We start from the raw sequence: 20243 nt of genomic DNA on the forward strand, positions 1-20243 counted from the left end.
GCAGCGGCAACTGCTGCAGCGGCTGCAGGGCGAGTGCGTGGCGCTGGAGGAGCTGCTGCTGCAGATGCAGGACGAGCACGGGCACCTGGCAGAGCGGCAGCGGCGGGAGGCGGTGGAGATACGAGAGCTGAGGATGGACCTGGCCGCCTTGCCGCCCCCCTTGTCCGCCCTGAGCCTGGAGGAGCTGGAGGAGACCTACGAGATGCTGCTTAGCCAGAGCTGCCAGGAGACTCTGCTGCGCTATCAGGAGCAGATCCAGAGGCTGCAAGAGCAGGAGGCGCAGCGGAGCCGAGAGAACCTGGAGCTCCTGCGGGAGGAGAGCCGGCAGTGCCGCCAGCACCTGGAGGACCTCCACCGCCAGGGCCAGGAGCTGTGCGGGCTCCGGGAGCGGCTGGAGCAGGAGCTGCTCGCCATGCAGGACCGCCACGGCGCCGAGGTGGAGGAGTACCAGGTGCGTGGCACTGTTGCCTTGCCGGGTCCGGGGACGCCTCGTCCCTCAATCGCGGCCCTTCGCCGGGGCTGTCCAGCCGTGCAGCTTCACGCTCCCTCTTTGGCGCTTGTTTTGGTGCCTTTCTGCATCTCCTTCCATCCTCCCATTCACTTCTTTTTTTTTTTTTAAAGTTGTGTCCGGTAGTGAGATGTGATCCTGATCGCCCAGCACCCCACTCCGCAAGGCCCCGTTTTGCTGGCAGCCTGCTCCCATGGTTCTGAGTCCTGCTCCTGCCTCCCTCCAGCAGGATTTCCCCGGGCTGAAAAAGCCCTTCTCTTGGGGCTGCAGGGGGCCTTGCTGCACCACTTTAGGGAGAGTTCTCTGTGAAGGGTGGGGTTTCTGAGTGTGGTGGTGACCCTGGGAGCGTCTTCCTGGTGGCAGGTGCTCCCTTCCCAGTGCCCTTGCCAAGTTCCCAAGAGCTGGCTCGCAGACTTGCCAGGGCCACCACTCAGGTTGGCTCAAGCACACAGTGACACAGAGCAGCCCCTGGGAGGGATGAAGCGAGTCCCTGAGCACTGGGACACAAAGCTTTCCTTCTGGCCTGAGACTTAAGGTTGACTTGTTGAGATCAAAGAAGTGATCTGAATTTTCTTCTGTGTTATGCACACTTCTGAGCCTAGAGAAATGCTTGTGGTCCACACTATAGGTGAGGAAACTTAGTCTTTTGAAGGCAGGAAGATGTGTTACTGTGCTACAAACAACAAGATTAATGGGAATTGTTTGATAATAAAATCTTACCAGTGTAGGTGACTGGCAACCGTTTCAGATGGATGTTTGATGTTTTTAAACAGAGGGTTATCATAGCATCTGTAGCTGAGAATTTGCTTGCAGCCAGAATAATGTTTGGTGGCACGTATAAGCATGCTGAACTGATCAGCAAATGCCAGGACAGAAAAATATCAGTTCATCAAATTTAGAGTGGAGAGCACATATTAGATCATCCAGACCATCGATCCATTTCCTGAGGGCAACATTTCTTTTGTTCATTGCTAGATCCTTTTATTAACACTCTGTTGGAGCTCCTTGTTTGTCTGAAGCCCTGGTGGTAATGTGACATTGTATCCAGCAGCGGTAGATTATGGAGATGCTGGCAGTTGGGATAGCATTGGGACCTGTTGCTGTGTGTCTGGTTTTTGTAGGCTACTGGATTGTTTGCAAGTTGCATAGTTTGCAGATTGCTGTGAAGTGAGTCAGAGTAGGTATGTAAGAAGTAATCTGAAAAGCTTTTAACTTCTGAGTCTTTTCTTTCTTTCTCTCTTTTTCTCTTTCCTTCCTTCCTTTTCATTTTTTTCTGTTTTTCATTTCCTTTTCATTTTTTTCATTTTTTCTTTATTCTGACTTTATTCTTCCAATCACGTACGTAAACACTTCCAAAGTTTTAGAAGTATTGCATAAATCTCTCACTAATTAAATCTATCAATTGATCAAAGCCAGGGGAAAGTGTAAAGAGGAAAAAAACCCAAAAGCTGTCATTCTTTTAACTTTTCTTTTAGGATCATAAGTTTACACGAATGTACATAAGCCAACTAATAGTTTAGTTATTTTGATTTCCAAAATCTGTCCTCACTGCACTGTTTAAACCTTTTGCTTTCCAGTGAAAAAGGTCCTTTGCAGCAGCTTGTGCATAAGAAAGAAAGAAAAAAACATTAATTCACATTCTTGTGATCAAAGCTTTTTTTTTTTTTTCCTCTCAATGTTTCTTTTATTGGTAAAAGTACGTTTAGCATAGATTTTCTATGACTCTTTAAAGAGTTTCTATTCCATGCTTATTTATTGCAAAGTGTCACATAGAAATGATAAGTATGTACAGATTTAAGTCAAGTGATTATTGTCCATTGCAGCTCTAATAGCAATTAGATTTATTCATACTTTCCATACATCATCCAGTCGCCTTATATGTCCATCTTTGTCTCCTACCCCATCCCTGTCCTCACTGAAGCTTTCAGCAGCGTTAAATAGAAATATGTGCTTGGAGTCATAATTCAGCTGAACCAGGCATCCTGTAAATCATGCACTTTGTTTGGAACATTTTCACTGGTCCTGTGGGTGCTGTGGGATGAACTCAGCAGATTTCTTATATCTAACTTCCATAATTTCAGCTGTGTGCTCTGAAAATACTTACAAAAACACTCTCCGTGATTTGAGTACCAGGTTCAATATGGAGTGACAGCAGAAGGAAGTTCCATAGTTTTCAGATGTACGAAAGGACATAGCCGTTGCTTGGAAAGGAGGCAGAAATTTTTCACTAATTCAGGGGCTTTAGGACTGGTTCCTGTGTCAGTCTTGTGAGCTCCAGAGAAAAAGAAAATGTTTTGTCAAATGAACATGTAATATCAATATGTCACATACATTTTTTTTGTGTACCGGTTTCCAGCCAGCTAAGCACAGTTCCTCCCCCTACTGATCCACTGAATGGGATTGGTAAACAGTATCAGCTAGAAAGGGGCTGGAGCCTGATGTCGTGTCTTTATTCCCTCAGTAGGTACAGTTTGGACAAACCAAGTACATTCTTTTTTCCCCTACTGCCCTTCTGAAATTTCCCACTGCTGACTGGAAAGAGACCTCTGAAGGATGAGAAAAATCACTTCTATTCAGTCATACAGTTCTAGTGGGACTTCACCAGGACTTTGAGAGAGGTTGATATGGGTGAGGAACCATCTTTCCAAGTTAATCCCTTAGATGAAGTTTGAAGCAAACATGGCTGCAACAACATAGGTTACTTTTTACAAAACTGATGTTTGTCAGTTTCCTACCTCCTGGGTTCTAGACACCTTTTTAGCATGCTTGGAAATGTTGTCCTCTGCACCACAGTTAAATATCAGTAACTGGAAGACAGGGCATGAGGCTGTCTGCCATCCAGTCTACAGAATTTCTCCTCCTGTTGGAATGAATTCCTTCAGAGCAATTACACAGCTGGCCCAGCTATATAGCCCCTTATGGTAATCATTAGGGCACTGTAACTAATTTTATTTATTTAGTCTCTGTATTTAATGAAGAGGCAACAAATTCCTGAATCTTCTTGTTTTGTATCTTACCACCTTTGGGGATCAGTCTCGTAGATATCCAGTCTTTCTTGTCTTTTGTTTCTTTTGCAGACTCTTCTGGCCACACCCTGTCCTTTTCTCACAGCCTTTTCCTTTTAAAAGCAAGGCCTGGCACTTTTCTTCCCTTCTCATCTTGGGATTTTCCATTGTGTCAGTTCTTGAATAGCACTGTTGCCTCAGAGCCTCTAAAGGTCAGTGGTTCTGCTTACCACCACGCAGAACCATACCAGTGCAGTTACCTCCGTGAGGGTCTGGATGAGGCTAGTAGATGGCTGATAGTGCTGTTTCAGATACGCAAATGTTGTTTTCTGTCATAAAAAAGGAGCTTTAATATATGCTGAAGACTGAGGACAAGATTTGTTACATGCCCAAATGTCAGGCTAATCATAGAACAAGAGCTGCAGATGTACCTGTGCGCATATGAAGATACAGGCAGCTTCCTTCATGAAGCTTTCTTTTTTGCTTATGCATTAAAAAAAACGTATTAATGTTTGAAAGGCTAGCACTTTATATTCTTTGTTCTTAAACCTTATCATATCATACTAGCTCTAACCAGTCTGGGGAGTCTCCTGCTGCATGTATGCTTTTATGCTGTTCTTCATACTGTGATAATTGAACACTTGGGGCATAAAAATAAAATATTTTGAATTTTTGAAAACTAGACTACCACCGTCTTGATTTTGTTGTCTGTATTGCAAAGCATTTGTTGAGATGCAATCTAAAATATGCTGTCATAAATTCCTGTTCAGTACCATATATGTGTATGAGACTTTGCTTTGTAAATGACAGTTTGGTTCCTGCGTAGTGCAGAGTGATATAAACAAAATAGGACTGGGCCTTTGCTGTGGTTTCATTTCTGTCTCCCTACCCCTCAGAACAAAGTGTAATCTATAGCATTTTAGCTAGCTTTAGCATGCTGGCTGAGGAGGATTGATTTTGGATTAGTAGATGATATCCATAGCAGGGAAACCATTAAGCTACCACCAATACTTTCAGTTCGGAGTCTGTACTGAACAAACTCCTTTCAATTATCAGGGAGAGGATTGTTTTCTGGAGATGGAGATTTGCCCTTCATGTGAGAAGTAACACCAGTGATTAAAGCCCTTGTGTTCTGCCGTGTTCTTTTCAAGAGCAGAATTCATTTAGTATAGTCTAAATCAAATCTTAAATGTTCTGTTTAAGAAGTCTTTGTTGCTTTTCGTATTGTGTATGCTTAGTCAGCTTTTAAATTTCAATGTAGTATTTTATGAGTATGTTCAATTTTAGATCATTTTGTACTTCAGTATTTTGCAGTATTATCTGCCTCTAGCTTCATTTTCAGGACTTTTCAAAAAGATCTGGACTTTATTATGTCATTGCTCAGCTCAAGTAATTTATAGGCACCATATAAAAGTGAAAGTTATATTCAGCAATCAAAATGAAGATGAGCACTCCTTTGTATATCTTCTGAGTAGCAATTAGAAGAGTAGTGGGTGGATTTAGAAGCAAGTATCTAAAGATTGTAGAAAACTTGGTGGGAAGGAACTTCTGGAGGTTCTTCCTTCACCTTTTAGGCACTATGAGTATCTCCAGATATACTAGAATCCAAAAACTGGTTTGGGCCCACATGTCTGTAGACCTCAAAATACTAACAAAGAGAAATCAGCCAGGTTCTCTTAGCAAAGAAGTTGAAAAAAAAAAAAATACAGAGCTCAAGAATGATTTAGATATTCACATATCTAAACCCTTAAAATGACAGAAGGAATCCCACACATGTCACATTTATAAAGCAGTGTATTTTCTTTGCTAATTGCACTTGATTACTTTTGTACGCAGCATTTGAATGGGTTTTGCTTAAATATTGAACTAGCTTGATAAAGTGAAATCTCAGCACAAAACTGTTTCAGTAGTTATGTATACAGGGAGGTCCCAGAGCTGATTTGTTCTGTCTTTTGAAGTGATGGAATATGTTGATTTACTGCTCTGAGATTTTTTTTTTGTAATTAAAACTTTTAAGTCATTAAGCATTCAAGTATGACGGATTTTAAAGTTTTGAATAAACTAAAAATCAGTATTTCTTTTTAGCGGATAATCGATGCTCTAGAAGAAGAAAAGCAGTTCCTGACCATGTCAATCACAGATTACCTGAAGGACTATCAAGAACTGCTGCAGGTGAAAGCAGGTCTCATCCTTGAAATTGAAACTTACAGGTAAGTATTTCAGTCTTGTCTAATCCGAGGATAGTGATAATAAATATGAGGCAGTATAGCTGCCATCTGTCAAGTTATATAGCAAAACTCATCATTTAAATATTCTGCTTAGCAGGCTCTTGCAATGTTGATGTAAATAGTGAGTTTTCAATTGCTTTGTTCCAGCTGGAGAAGAGCGAGAAAATCACAGAAAAGTCTGTTTGATTGTATAATCAATGGATATACAGATGGTATGGTATATCCAGGAGCTTGGCTAATGTAATTGTTATATTGGAGTAAGGAAAAGAAGTCACTCACCCTATCCTGGGCTCACAAGACAGACTCCAGTGGAGCAGATCTCCAGAGAGATCCTTTCCCACTGGCAGTCAGCTCTTAAATGGGTCTAAGAGAGATGGAGCCAGGCTCCACCCCTTCCTGCAGCACAGGTGAATTGCCTTCACCTGTGCTCCCAGGGCTGACTCATTGCTTGCCTCAGATGATCAATCAGAGGTTCAGGCCGTGATTCAGCAGCCCCATATATTGATAAATCCCAGTTTTTTATATTCTTTATTTGCTAGGGAAATATGTTTGGATCAAATGTGAGATGTCAACAAACAATCTTTGTGCTCATAAATCTTCAGTACTGTATGTATATAACTAGAAACATGGCAATGTGTGGCTGGAAAACCAGAGAATTTCTGCTGTCTGGAGAATCATGATGTATCAGTTTGTACATAGTATAGAAGTGATTCAGAAGGAAATAAAAAAAGATGAACTTATGGGCTGGAGATAGATGCTACTTCTATTGTAAAGGAAGCTGCTTAATAAGAGACTGGACTGCTGATCAGTATTTTGAAATCCAGTTCTCCTGCCAGATCTTTTGATCTGTGATAACCATGGCACATGAATCCAGCTCCTCTTCATTTCCACAAAGGATGCTGGCATATACCCTTATTTATGCGTATTGGAGACAAAAGGCACCTCACTTCAATATCCTGAACTTTCCACTGAGAAGTTTCCATTAAGTCTCTGGCGCCTCCACTCCTCTTGGCCTGAAAGGCTGTCTGGTCAGCCTCTTGGAGCTGTCTTTTTTTACCTCCCACCTATGTTTTCCTTTTGTTTTACGACTCCTACAGGTCCCATTCTAAAGCTAGTTCTTTCCATTAGTCAGTTGCATTGGCACTGGCAAGAAGGTTCGTTGCTGCAAAGAACACCCTTCCCCCAGGACCAAGTGTACTTTCTCTCCAGTTCTGCTCATTCTTCCTGCTGTGGGGTCCAAGGCTCACTCTGGTCAAGCATTGGCACAGGCTGATTGGTGAAGTGGTAGAGTCCTCATCCCTGGCAGAATTTGAGAAACTTGCACATAACACTAAAAGTACATTGTTTAGTGATGGGACTTGGTAGGTCAGATTGATGGTTAGATTTAATATTTTTCCAACTTAATTGTTTGTATCAATCTATGACTCCTCAGCTATCAGAAGCTTCATTTCAAATAGCAGAGGCTGCCCTGAGCCTCTACATAAGTTAAGTCATTTTTCTGCCCTTCCTAAACTGTATTGTTGTCGAAGGGTAAAATATTTTATTTTGAAATCTTACTGTCATGCAAATGTTCTGTTCTAGGTTATCATGCTGTGTTTTGAAGCAGTGAAGCCTACAAAGCAGTTTTTGGTCATGGTTGTTGTCAGAACCTCCTAATGCACTTATCAGACCTACTTTCCAATCCTTCTTAGGTTGGTTTGCTCCATCAACATTTCTTCTGAATCTTTCCAATTCTACCCCTCAAGAAATCATCACCAGCATTAAGGCCTCCCCAGATGTTCACCATAGCCTCTCCAGTCAGTTTTGTTACTGACTGTATACAACTTACATACTCATATATCTCATATACTTTGTTTTATTTCCTGGAGAACATTCTTAGTCATTGATGTTCAGGCTGTTTTATGTACAGTTAGTCATCTGCTATTCTTCACACGGTCCTTGTCCTGTCATCTTGGAAAAGAACTGTGCTGGATTGGCCTTTACCCCCTAAAAATGCTTCCTCCATTCCATTCCCCAAAGACGTGTTTTTTACTACTCTTTCCAAATACTCAGGATGGAGAGGATGAATTTTTATGGGCTGTTGGCGGACTGCCCCTGAGATTTTCAGTTTCTGTCATTGAGACAGATCAAGTTACTGCTGTTGTGAATGACCACGATAACATTTACATGACTTCCTTTACTTTTGGCATCTTCTCCCTCTCCGCCCAACCAGTTTAGCTCATCTATCTGCTCTTCTGGACTATTTTTTCTTTTATCATCCAGTACACACTAAGGCTTCAGGTTGGCTACCATGTAACTGCTTACCTTAGATAAATGGCATTAATAATGAGGTGTGTTAAAGGTGCAGATGTACTATTTTCTGGAAATATTTAAGTCTTAGGTCAGTGTCTATGTATGTCACAGGGAGTCAGATTTCCAGGAATTCGCTGACAGTTATTTTTTAGAGTGCAATTTGAAGGAATGCTTTTTGTCATTTCTATAAATACTAAAAAGTTTATACACTTGAGATTAACTCTCCACTATTCAAGTGGATTAGTTTCAGATTTAAAGCAGACTTTACCACAAACAGTTTATGGCTTAAATAATTGTTATTAAGAAGGGATGCAAAGAAATAGAGAAGCAAAATGACTTACATGAACTGAACTGAAGGTGAAGCCAATGAAACTGGCTTTGCTGACTTCCAGACTAGTGCTCAGTACTTTATACTACAGTTTCTTATGCTAATTTAATTAAACCAGTATCGGTTTAATATCTTCTTGTTTACCTGATAAGCTTGAGGAAATAGGTTATGAACTGTATACAGTAAAACACTGATCCATTGCCCAGTTTTTTAGAGGTTTCATGAAGCTTTGCCTTTCATTTTCAAGTGCAACATATTTTCAGTAGTAATATTTCAGCTCCAGCTTTTCTGTGTGCTGTTGCCCTTTGCTGTATACAGTTACCTCTTGGATCTTATTTTTAGTGACTTCATACGTTGCTGCAGCAACTGAACAACTGTTGTTTTAATAGCAGCCAGAAATCCTTAGTCAAACTACCCACATTCTTAGTTTCCTTCATCATGGTTAACATTTTCATTGCCAGCTCCTTGATATGTACCTGGAATGTCAGCAGTTTTCCTAGCATTTATTTCAGAGCAAATTCTTTGGCACTCACCATGTTAATCAGATATGATGTTTCCTCTTGGGAACACTCTCTGGAAGTGTTGAATTGATTTCATTGCTACTAAATGTGGACAAAGACAAGTTGCTTGTATTTTCATTTTCACTAGTAAAGGTTGTTCTAAGGTTGAATTTGACTAACAAACTGCAAGTATTTATCTGAACCTGTTTAAAGAAGCAAGTAACCTATAAATAATGTTAGGTAATTCTAATCTGGCTTTTCTTCTGAATCGAGGTAAATCCATGGTTGCAAAGAAAAACTTACAGGTGATCTTTGCTGATATAGCATTGTCCCACTGAATCTAGAGGCAGTCAGAAACCAAAAGAAGCATACAATGTCCAAACTGGTTAGTCATCATCTACAGGTGATATTTAAAATGTCTGCATTGTTCATTTTGCTAGAAAGGCATAGCAAATGTGTTTATCCCACAGTCTTCTATTGCTGTCAGCTCCCTGCTAGAGAGTCAGAAGCCTTGGCTATCATAATCCTGCAGCCTCCCCCCTTGACAACTTTGATGTTGCAGCTGCTGTTATCAGTGCAAAACATCCGGCATTTCCAAAACTGGAAATGATGAAACAGTTATCTCACCAGTAGGAGTGAACATAAAAACACCAAAGAACTGTACTGATTATAGCATTCGGTTGCATATTTAAAGAACCTGCTAGAATTTCTAGGCTGATAAACCACAATGCTGCAGTTTAGCATTTTTTTGGAGAATAGCATAGATTGTGACCCAGCTAAAGTGGAGAAGATGCAAACTACTTTTTTTTTCCTTTTTCTTCCTCTTCTTTCTTTTTTTTTTTTAAGAACCGCTGGATGTACTTCATGTCAGACAGTACAAGCATATGAGTAGCTTGAAGTAGCTGAAGAGAAGAAAGCAAACAAGTATTTCAAGAGAATTTATTAGAAATTTTGGGATCCAATCTTATTGAATCACCATAGCTAAAAATGCTAGGACTGAATAAGATGTCACTCTAGTATCTAGTTCTTGTACTCTGCAAACAGAAGAAGCCAACAATTTTATTTTTATAGAGCAATTTGGTTCTTTTTCCCCTGAGGGGGCAGGAGTATGCTATTTGCCTATATTATTTTTCTTAATGTAGAACAATTAATGTTGAAAATATTTTGCCCCTCAGCTGTATCTGACTATGTACTTCTGGAGTATTTTCTACAATTAGAAAAAATAAAGTAGGCTATGAAGTTATTTAGGAACTGAACAAACCTGTGGCTGCTGTCTGGTTGTTCTTGAGAGGTGTCCATGCTCAGGCATGCCATATAGGGAACAAACTTTGGCATAAAGTTAGGATAGCAAGTGTTCTCAAGCAATCAGCTGGGTGTGATCTCCAAGAACAGTTGATGTGTGCCACCAGCGCAAAAGTTTCTATCACAAAGGTTTCCCCTAGTTCTTTGGTGTATAGTATGTTGTGTTCATTTCAAATAGAATAAGAACTAAGAATAATTACTTCCAGCACTAGCCATCTTTGACAATAGAAGTAATATTTTCATCTGAAAAGGATAGAAATTACATTCTATAGAAATTAGAATAACTGTTACATTATATATTATACTGCAACACTTCTAGTACTGTGTAACCTAGCTGGTTATTTGCTTGCCAGTATTATTTCATTTTTGCCATTTCTTTATAAAATATTTCTGTGTGTTTCTTTGTAAAAGCTTTACTGAATATCTGCTAAGTTTTACTTAGCTCATTTTTTCCTAGTTCTATTATAAGACTATTGTTCTGGAAAAACATGCTAGTTTTTATGATTACATAATGGAAATCAGTGTATCTTTTCCATGTCAGGGAGCAATAAATTGACTGATTATAATTTGTATGCCGTAACCTACTGCAAGATCCTTGTATTATTCTAAAGAAGTGAACTCTCTGAACTAAGAGTAAGTCAAGGATTTCTAATTGCCACTGATAAAATTATGGGGTGAGAATAACATTCAGGATCAGACCCAATTACAGGATAATTTTTTCAATTTCTAAGATTTATATATTTTAAATATTATGATTATTTTTCCCAGTATTCTGATGGAATGCTTTTTTTATGTGTTTTGCAGGGCTTTGTTGGAAGGGGAAAGCAACCAGTGGATTATTACATGGAGAGATCAGCTTATAGGGAAATTGCCTCAAGGTAAAAAATGAACATTAAAAAATGAAAATTGAATTAAATTAAATATACTTGGAAAATAGTGTGTTACGCTGTTTCTTTTTTATCAGTGTACTGTGAAATTGGTTTTGAGTTTTAATATTTTAAATCAACATAGTGCTCTAGTGTATAAGAAAATTATAAAATTGTGACTCAGGTGGAGGAGTTAAGCAGGGAGTGATGTTTCATAGCTCAACAGTGCAAAAACTTTTGGATGCCCATAGTTCTTAAGAGAGTTTTGAAGTATGAAGCAAGAAGTATTTAACAAAACATAGTTAAAACCATGGTACTGTGAGTTGAAACCATGAGACATTGTGAGCGTTAATAAATGTACATGGGTTTAGAGAGAAATTTAAGCAGAGTAAGAAAAGACAAATCAAAGACATACTAAACATAAAGATACCATTTCTATCTTAGGAGCTGCAAATCTCTGGAGGCTGTGAGAGTATACCAGGGAAGTATCACTATTTACTTGCCCTGTTCTTATACTCTTCCTTATTCTACTGTTGGTCACTGTAAACAGGATACTAGATGAGATGAATTTATGATCTGACTGCTATGGCAACTCTCATTAATATTGGAATTAGTCTTGATAATGCTCCTGAGTTTTGTCTTAAGTGTTATCTTAAACTCACCAGACTATCACAGACATGAGTCTCAGAAGAGGTTGGAAGTCTGTATGTGTAGTAGTAAATTAAAATAGACTACAGCATAGGTGAAGTTACTGCAAAAACTTGCCTATAATGTTAAATTGTTATCAGTGCCTCTGGCACAGTTTTGATTTGGATTACTCAGTCCTTTTGCAGACAATGCTCTGGTGTGTTCAGTGGTTACTGCAGACCAGGAAGCACTACCAAAAGTCAGAGTAGATGTAGCTAGCTTTTTAGGAATAGGAGATTTGAATTAGTCTTAGAGCTGGACTTTTCCTGGTCCATTTTATTAACGTGTACAGATATAGCCTAAGAGATTCTTTATTACTCTCCTTTGTTGTACCTTGTTGTATCTTGTGGCTATAAATGATAGTATTCAGCATGCAGTAGCAGGTATGCCATTAACTGTCTGTAGAAACAGAGAAACTTCAGACCACTTGGACTAAAGAAGCAAAAAAACAAGCCTAAGATATTAGCATATGTTTTTTAATAAGAACTTGTAAATGGGCATCAATGTAAATATAGGAGTAATTCTTAAGTAAATGCCATAATATCCAATAGCTCATAAAATGTTAAATTAGGAAGAACTCGGTAAAAAGCTTTGCTTTCAGCCTTAATGTAATTTATGCATAGACTTAATTATCATGCCAAACCTATGGAAATTCATTTCCAAAGCTTTACTGAAAATGAAGATTCGTTGTTTCCTTTCAAACTTTAGTGTTACATTTCTTAGTTCATGACCTCTTTATTCTGTACTCTTTCTAGATACAAGCCATTATTCTAATATTTGATTACTTATACTCTCTTTGCAGATATTATAAACACTTCATATAACTACACTGATATGTACTCTACTTATCAAGAAAGAAGTCAAAATAAAACTTCACCAGCTATCAGGATCACTGATACAAGGCACAGATTACCTGCGACAAATATAAGCGGTTCTGCACGCTATTCAGCTCAATCAACACAGATTGGATCACAGAGAGCAGTGAGTGGAAAAGATTTTGGAAAAGATGTACTAGGTTCAATATATCGCCCTTCAACAACCATTAGAAAGGATGAAAGGGTTGTGACAGACCACAAAGAATTAAGAACATATACTCCAGGCTACAGTAGCTGGAAAAACACTGAAACTCAGCAAAAGACAATTCCAGAAAGAAAGAAAACAGAAGTTACATCTTCATCTACAATATCTTTTTCAAAACAATCAACACATGCTGAAAGATCAGACAAGGACAACAAAGCTGACACAAAACCTAGGATTTCTGAAAATCTAAGAACAAAACCAAACTTCTCTAAATTTCCAACTTACGAGCTGAATACCAATTCAAAACCATCTGTATATGAAGAAACTATAACTGAAACCCAGACCACAGTAAAAGAAAAAGGAGGAGGCAGCAAACCAACTGAAGAAAGCAAATCACTGACAAAAGAAAAAGATAAGCTAGAGAAACAAACAAAGGAGGAGAAAAGAAAGGTAGATGAGAAGACTTTTGTAGATGAAAGAAGTGTTAATTTTGGAAGGCAGACTGATGCAAAAATGGGGATAGAGCAGAAAAAATATGTTCAGGAGGAAGTCATTAACCAGAAGGTAGCAGAGAGTGATATTTCTAATGCAAGAACTTTGAAAAATGAATCAAACAAAAAAGATACAGATGTATCCTTCAAATCCAGAAGCAAAGAAGTCATTGAGATACCTATCAGTCTTGAAAGACCTGCTCCTGATAAAGTACCTCAGAAGAATAACAAAGATATAAGTTCCCAAGATTTTAAAACTTCCATCGGAAGAGAGACAGGAGACAGAGAGACAACTAAGCCTGCTGAAATTCACAAAGTCAGTGTTTCAGAATCTAATCTGAGAGATGAAAAGAGAACTAGTGACAGAAGTCATAAAATGGAGGCTCTGTCAACTGAAAATATAGCAGAGAACATTGTTGCCGACATTCTTAAAAGTTTTACACAGTCTTCTAGTTCAGAAGTATCAACAGACACAAAAGTAACCTCTTTTAGTAAGCAAAAACAAGCTGATGATGGGAAAATAAAGACAGAGATGACAGTGCAGTCTCGAGTACAAGAAAACATAGATGTTTCTGCTGAAGCTGACCGAGGAAGTCTTTCAAATCAGGATGTTAGAAAAGTGTTAGAGAGTGCTGAGGGAACTCCTTCCAAACAGGAGATAGAAGACATAGTACATCATGGCCTGAAAGGAAGTGGGGATGCAAAGAACATGTCCGTTAATGTTGAGATTGTGGAGGAAACAGTAGATTATGCCACTGATGAAAGGACTGATTTTTCAACACCTTTTGAAGTAGAGGAAGTGGAAGATACATTCCCTGAAAAAGAGAAGCGTTATGGTGATGAGGAGCAAGACATTACGCTTACATATGAAGATCTTAAAAAGAAGAAACAACGCCATGAAAGCTTCACTCATGTGGAGGAAGTGACTGAGGAAGATGACTCACCTATCGAGCAAAAATATTTTGTGTCTGTTCCCGATGATCATCCTATTATTAATGAGAAAGACGATGACTCAGTGTATGGGCAAATTCACATAGAAGAAGAATCAACTATTAAGTATTCTTGGCAAGACGAATTTTTGCAAGGCACGCAAAGTAAGAGAGATGAAGGTGTAAGCTCTCCAGAGGAAACATACAGAGTGGTAGGGGAGGAAGCAACCGCCCACATATTAAAAGAAGAGCATCCCAAAGCTGGAACATCCCATGTTGAATCTGTTGTCATTGAAAAAGAAATTAAAATACCCCAAGAATTTCAGGCTTCAATAAAGGGGCTTTTATCAAAGGAAACCAAGGACCCCAAGCAACAACTGAAGGAAGCTTTAGAACAGCTGGAAGGCAGTCTCCCAGAAAGTGTAAAAGAGGAACTGTCTGCGTTAACAAAAGAAAGTCAAGCTGACTCTAGTAACTTGGAATTTGATATCAAAAAAATTCATCAAACAGAGGAGGGAGGCTTGCTGACAATTGTTGCTGAAGTCAATCTATCTCAGACCCTTAATGCTGATGAGTTCAATGTAGCTGAGCTCAGTGAAGTAATTGCAGGTGAGAAGGAGAAGACAACATCACACTCCTTGAAGAGAGATAAGTTGGAGAGAGTTGATGGTAAAATCAGTACAGAAACAGATGTTTCTGCACACAGTGATATATACACTCCTGCGGCTAATCAAGAAGTCTACAGGTCATCCACAGTCAGGAAGAGTGGTAGCACAGGATATCGTACCACTGAAAAAGTCATTTATGATGGTTCAGTTCTGGAAACTGCACATTTTGGAGAGGACTCTCACTTACCTGAATCAAGTGATGAGAGCAAATCTGTAAGACATATTAGGGTTGGTCCAACAGAAGTCCAGAGGTTTGAGCAGATTGTATATGAAGGGCCTGGTTCTGAAATGCTCAGTGCCACAGAAGATGTTGTTCAGACAGGGGGCTCATCAGAGATGAGCCATTCTGTGAAGCATTTTAAACTGGGTCCTAAAGAAATCCAAACAACAGAAGAAGTAATTTATAGAGGCCCCATTACGACAACTGTAGAAGAGATGGATTCTGGAAATCTTTCCCAGCAGACCTTTTCATCAGATATCAGCAGGTCCACGAGGCATGTTACAGTAGGATCAAGGCAAGTAATCGAAGAAGTGTCTTTTGAAGGGTCAGGCTCAGATTCTCTGGAGTTCAATAGCTCAGGGAATCTCTCTCAGACAGAAGGGTCTGTGGATGTCAGCAGATCAGTAAGGCAGTTTAGATTACATCCAAAAGAGATTCACTCTGAGCAAGTTATCTTTGAAGGACCCATCTCTGGTAAAGTAGAGGTCAGTGACTCTAGAGACTTTTCACAGACAGAAAGTTCTGTAAGACACATTCAATTAGGTCCTAAGGAGTTTATGACAGCTGAAAAAGTCATCTACCAGGGCCCCATCACTGAGCATATTGAAATCAGTGAAGTGGGAGACCAGACCCATTCAGAAAGCTCAGTAAGGCATTTTAGGCTAGGCCAAACAGGAGTTAAAACAACTGAGAGAATCGTATATCAAGGCTCCCTTTCTGAAACTCCAGAGCTCGTTAACAAAGGACATCTTTCAGAGAGTGAAGGAAGCTCAGATATCAGTACATCTTTCAGGCATGTTACAATAACTCCTGTAGAAACTCAAACTGAACAAATAGTCTTTACAAGACCCATTTCTGGAACACGAGAAGATCATTCACAAACACAAGAGTCGTCTGAGAGCAGTAGCTCCATGAAGCAAGTTAAAGTAGGATCCAGTGAGACGTCATTTACTTTTCAAATGGATGTTTCCAATGTGGGTGGAGTATCCATGGCAGACAGTGAAGAACAAGCAACAGTGCTCATACCTAGTAAACAAGACTCTTCTGTTAATCAGTCACAGTTTAGAGTTGAAAGTGACCACAGTGGAGACAGTGAAAATAAAAGAAGTTACATTCACTCCAGTTTTTCCCAAGATCATATTGAAAACATAGTGGAGAAGTCAAGTTTTGATAAAACTGTACAATTGCAAAGGATGGTAGACCAAAGGTCAGTTATTTCTGATGAAAAGAAAGTTGCACTTCTCTACCTGGACCATGAGGAGGAAGATGATGAAGAGAATGATGGACAGTGGTTCTAAAAGGACACTTTAATGAGGTCTACTTGGTAATTTGTTTATGCAGGTTCTTGGTTATCCTGTGTTGTTGTTGTTGTTGTTGTTTTTTTTTTTTGAGAGAGAGAGAAACTGAGAAGTACTGAAACCTTCTACCTATTCGGTACACTTTTTACTTGATTTGAAATTGTATTTTTGGGAGAAATCATGCTATTAATATTTTTTTTTCCTCAGAGTCCTGTTTCCAGTAACTTCAGATTTTTCCACCTATAGAGACAGAAATTTGGTACTAGCTAATTCAGAGGATTGTATTTTTTGTCTGTTTTATAGCAGTTTATTAGCAAGTGTGTATTTGAATAGGATTTTTCCATTTTTTAAAAATACTGTATTGTACTTGGTTACTAAAATATTCATCAATTCTCTTTAAACCTACTAACCAGAAATGTTAAAGGTCATAAGACTAGTGAGAGTGGTAGGTAGCTGATTTCCCGTTCCATTTCTGTGTATTTATATGCAATACCTAATGAAAATATTTTAAGGAAAGATACAGTTATTACAGGTATAAAAACTGCAATACAATTCCTTAGGATTTAAAAACGCATGGCAACAGTAGACAAAAATACTATTATCTGTATAGTTAGAATGCAGTGCAAAGATAAAAAAAAAAAAAAGTGGTAGCACTGAAGCAAAAATTTCTTGCAGTATTCATAGTGAGAAATTGCAGAGTAGTACATTTAATATCTTTTAAAAAGAGTAAAATTTAAAAAATAGATAGTACTTCCACCAGAGTAAAGAGGAGAACTCTACAGCTTCAGTGTGTATGCACAGTAACAGCAGTAAGTTATTTTGCAGTATATTGCTTACCTTGACACTAGGTATTGCTAACGGTAAGTGTGAAGTGTCGAACATTACATAATAACTTCTTAACACAGTGGAATTAGCTAATACTAGCTATATTCTGAAGAAAATATGTAAAAATGATATAGATTATGTCTGTGATCATTTTTTGTCAGATAATTTCCAGATAATTCTTGTCTTGTTTACAAATGAGAGATGCTCTTTCTGATCACTAGACCTGCAAACCCAACCAGAGATTTTAATTTTCTCTTGTATTTCTTTTCTCTGGTTATAAAACCTTTCTCTGGCCAAAGTTGGTTTCTGCCTAGACCATTCTGAAACGTATTTATTTCACTTGATAGCACTTTGAAGGATATAAATCAGCTTTACAATAAAAATTCAGTTACTTCAAAGTCCAGGTCAGAAATCAGAACCAGTTACTGTACTAAACCGTGCAGTGCTAGCAGAAACAAAAATAGCAGCTGAAATGTTTTTTTCACTGGGGTAAGAAGATACGAAACTAAACACATACAAGATGAGGAGCTGCTATATTCACATGCATGCACACACACACGCATACTCACTCACTCACTCTCCTATACTTTCTCTGCAGAGTAGAAACACACCTGTATCTGGATGGCTATCGTGTGCCAGGCGGGTAGTCTCTGACACAGAATTATTTTTCTGTGGTTCTATATGCATAGTTCTGTGTGTGCTAACCCAGATTAGAATCCAGTTTAACTGTTTTAGTCTGGCATGGATATTCAGTTTTCTGACTCTTCTAATATTAACAGAAGCTAGATTTTTCAAAACTGACTACTACTTTATAATATGAATGTAAATGCAAAGCTAAAGAGAAGTAACCTGCTGACTGACATTTCATTCTGTTTCAGATATGGAACAGATTAATCATTTTGTGCCTTAGTAACTAAGTTGGAAAATATACAAAGTATATTAAAACTATTATCAATGTTCCAAAGATTAACTCAGGAGGTTTGTCTGCATTGCAAATCTTTCTGTATATTTTTCTGATTTTATGTAAGTACAACAGTGTGAGTATCAGTGTTGATCAGAATTGAATATTTTTTTAATTACGTACTAGGAAATCATTTATTGAAATTGGAAGTGTAACCAACAGCTGGAAGATGAAGGAGACTGAGGCTTGTGGGAGCACCAAAGGCATGTATGCTGCGCTCATCTGGACTGTTCACCATGAAACATAACAACATTTTTCAAAATTATTCATATGCGCTTATAAAAGACCTTGTGCTTCCATTTATAAGTAGGGTGTTATTAGTCATCATACTTCAAATATCATCCTGTTTTTGTTTCCTTAGCTGACCATCTACTTTTTAAAAATGGTAATGTCTTTGTTTATTTTAATAATTATGTATGAGACAGAATTTTCCAGCTAGTTACTTAACTGCAAGCAATCAAATTCTGTACTTCAAGTATTATATAATTGAGTAAAGAAAGGAGTCAGATCTGTAAAAAGCAGCAGTATTAAAAAAAAGTAATCAGTGTTAATCTTCTTGAAGTTTGATTATAACCTGAAACTTAAACATTTTCTTTAAATTAGATCTAAGAACATCTGCAGAGAATGTGTTTTGTAATCAATAAAAAGCTACTCCCAAAGTTAAACCTTTTTTATTGATAACCTGTGTAATCTTAAAAAGATGTTGTCCTTAGGAACAACTATTCCAGCACTGTTATATTTATCTTCACCTGCTCAGAGGTGAAGAAACTGAAGAAAAAAAAACAGTAGAAATTCACATAAGTGAATCACATAACACCAATGTCCTTAGTAATGCAGGAGAGAAGAAAATATTATTTCCACTGAGGCAACAGCACCTCTGTAAAAATTGCTGTAGGCATCACAATCAGATCTACATGAAGATATAGCACTATTCTGATTGTCTGGAAGGAAACATTTCTTTGGAGTACTTTCATTAGTTCCATTAAAGATCAGGATTTTACTCAGCTGTTGGAAAGTTAGTTTATTTTAGGGAATTGGCAATGTGCATTAGCATAATGCTTAAAGATATGCACAGTTCCTTTGCAAGAATACTTTGAGGCTGTGAAAACAAATATTTTGTATGGATGGCATAAGTTTTAGAAATGTTTATGTAAGCACCGATTTCCACTTAGCTCTCATTAACCCAAGGCATTTTGCATAATGACAGCTTTTGGATGATACTACCTCCAAGCAACAAAATGTAGTTAGATGGACAGTCACATCCTGCAGGCCTTACAGTTGCATTTGCAGAATCAGGGCCATAGGTACTTGCATTATTACTAAGAACAAATGTTGTCTAATGTACTAACCCTGTGTAATCACTTTCTGCATGAGTATTATATTATAATGTGGCTGAAAGGATTGGTGATATAACCTTGGACAGCATGCACTTCTGAAGCTTATTCATATAAGTTGTGCTTTTCATTTAAAAACAAACAAACAAAAAATAAATGGTGAGTTTAGATTAAAAAAAAAGCTTTTAAAATATAATTACTAATCTTGGAGGGTAAAAACTATTTATATGCTGAGATAGATAAGAAGTGGGCACTTTTCTAAATGTGTAAACCACTGGTCTATATATCAAATATAATATAGAATATAAGGAAAGTTGTGTGAGAGACCTGGAACTCTGTATTGACTGATGTTTGTGAATAGCAGGTGTTTAAAAAGACGGTAAGAATGTTGAAACTGGGTTTGTTGATGTCAGCTGTATGAAGACTGCAGGCAGCTTGTATTTTGGTTATTTGACATGAAACTGCATTTTGGTGGTGGTATAAGCTTTGTGATTTTACACTTTTTCACTCTTGAGTATTAAACAATCAAAATCAATGCAAAGTTTCTCTTTCTTCCTGTCTGATATTTTAAAGGCTGCATTGTCAAAGGAAAAGAAATTTGCATTTATAAATGTCCCGTTCTAAGATCTCTCAGACTGATGAGTTTCAGTCCAAAGAAGGAACATAATTTTTCATTCCAGGAAAGGCATTCCTCTTTCACATTCCTGATGGAAATGATGGCAAATCAGAATATTCTTTATTGCAACTATATTCAATGTGCACAGATAAACAATGCCTCAAG

At 38.2% G+C, this 20243-nt stretch overlaps 1 protein-coding gene across 1 annotated transcript in view; it reads left to right on the forward strand.

Moving 5' to 3' along the window:
- Window positions 1–19997, forward strand: part of SYNM (synemin) — a 26156-nt gene extending 6159 nt beyond the window's left edge. The window contains exons 2-5 of the mRNA XM_010717648.2: window positions 5–451; window positions 5599–5723; window positions 10968–11041; window positions 12519–19997. Coding sequence (XP_010715950.2) covers window positions 5–451; window positions 5599–5723; window positions 10968–11041; window positions 12519–16342 — 4470 coding nt within the window. The 3' untranslated portion in view covers window positions 16343–19997. The remainder of the gene's footprint in view (window positions 1–4; window positions 452–5598; window positions 5724–10967; window positions 11042–12518) is intronic.
- Window positions 19998–20243: the final 246 nt, after the last annotated feature.

Source organism: Meleagris gallopavo, chromosome 12 (genome assembly GCF_000146605.3).
Source record: "Meleagris gallopavo isolate NT-WF06-2002-E0010 breed Aviagen turkey brand Nicholas breeding stock chromosome 12, Turkey_5.1, whole genome shotgun sequence".
Lineage (NCBI taxonomy): Eukaryota > Metazoa > Chordata > Aves > Galliformes > Phasianidae > Meleagris > Meleagris gallopavo.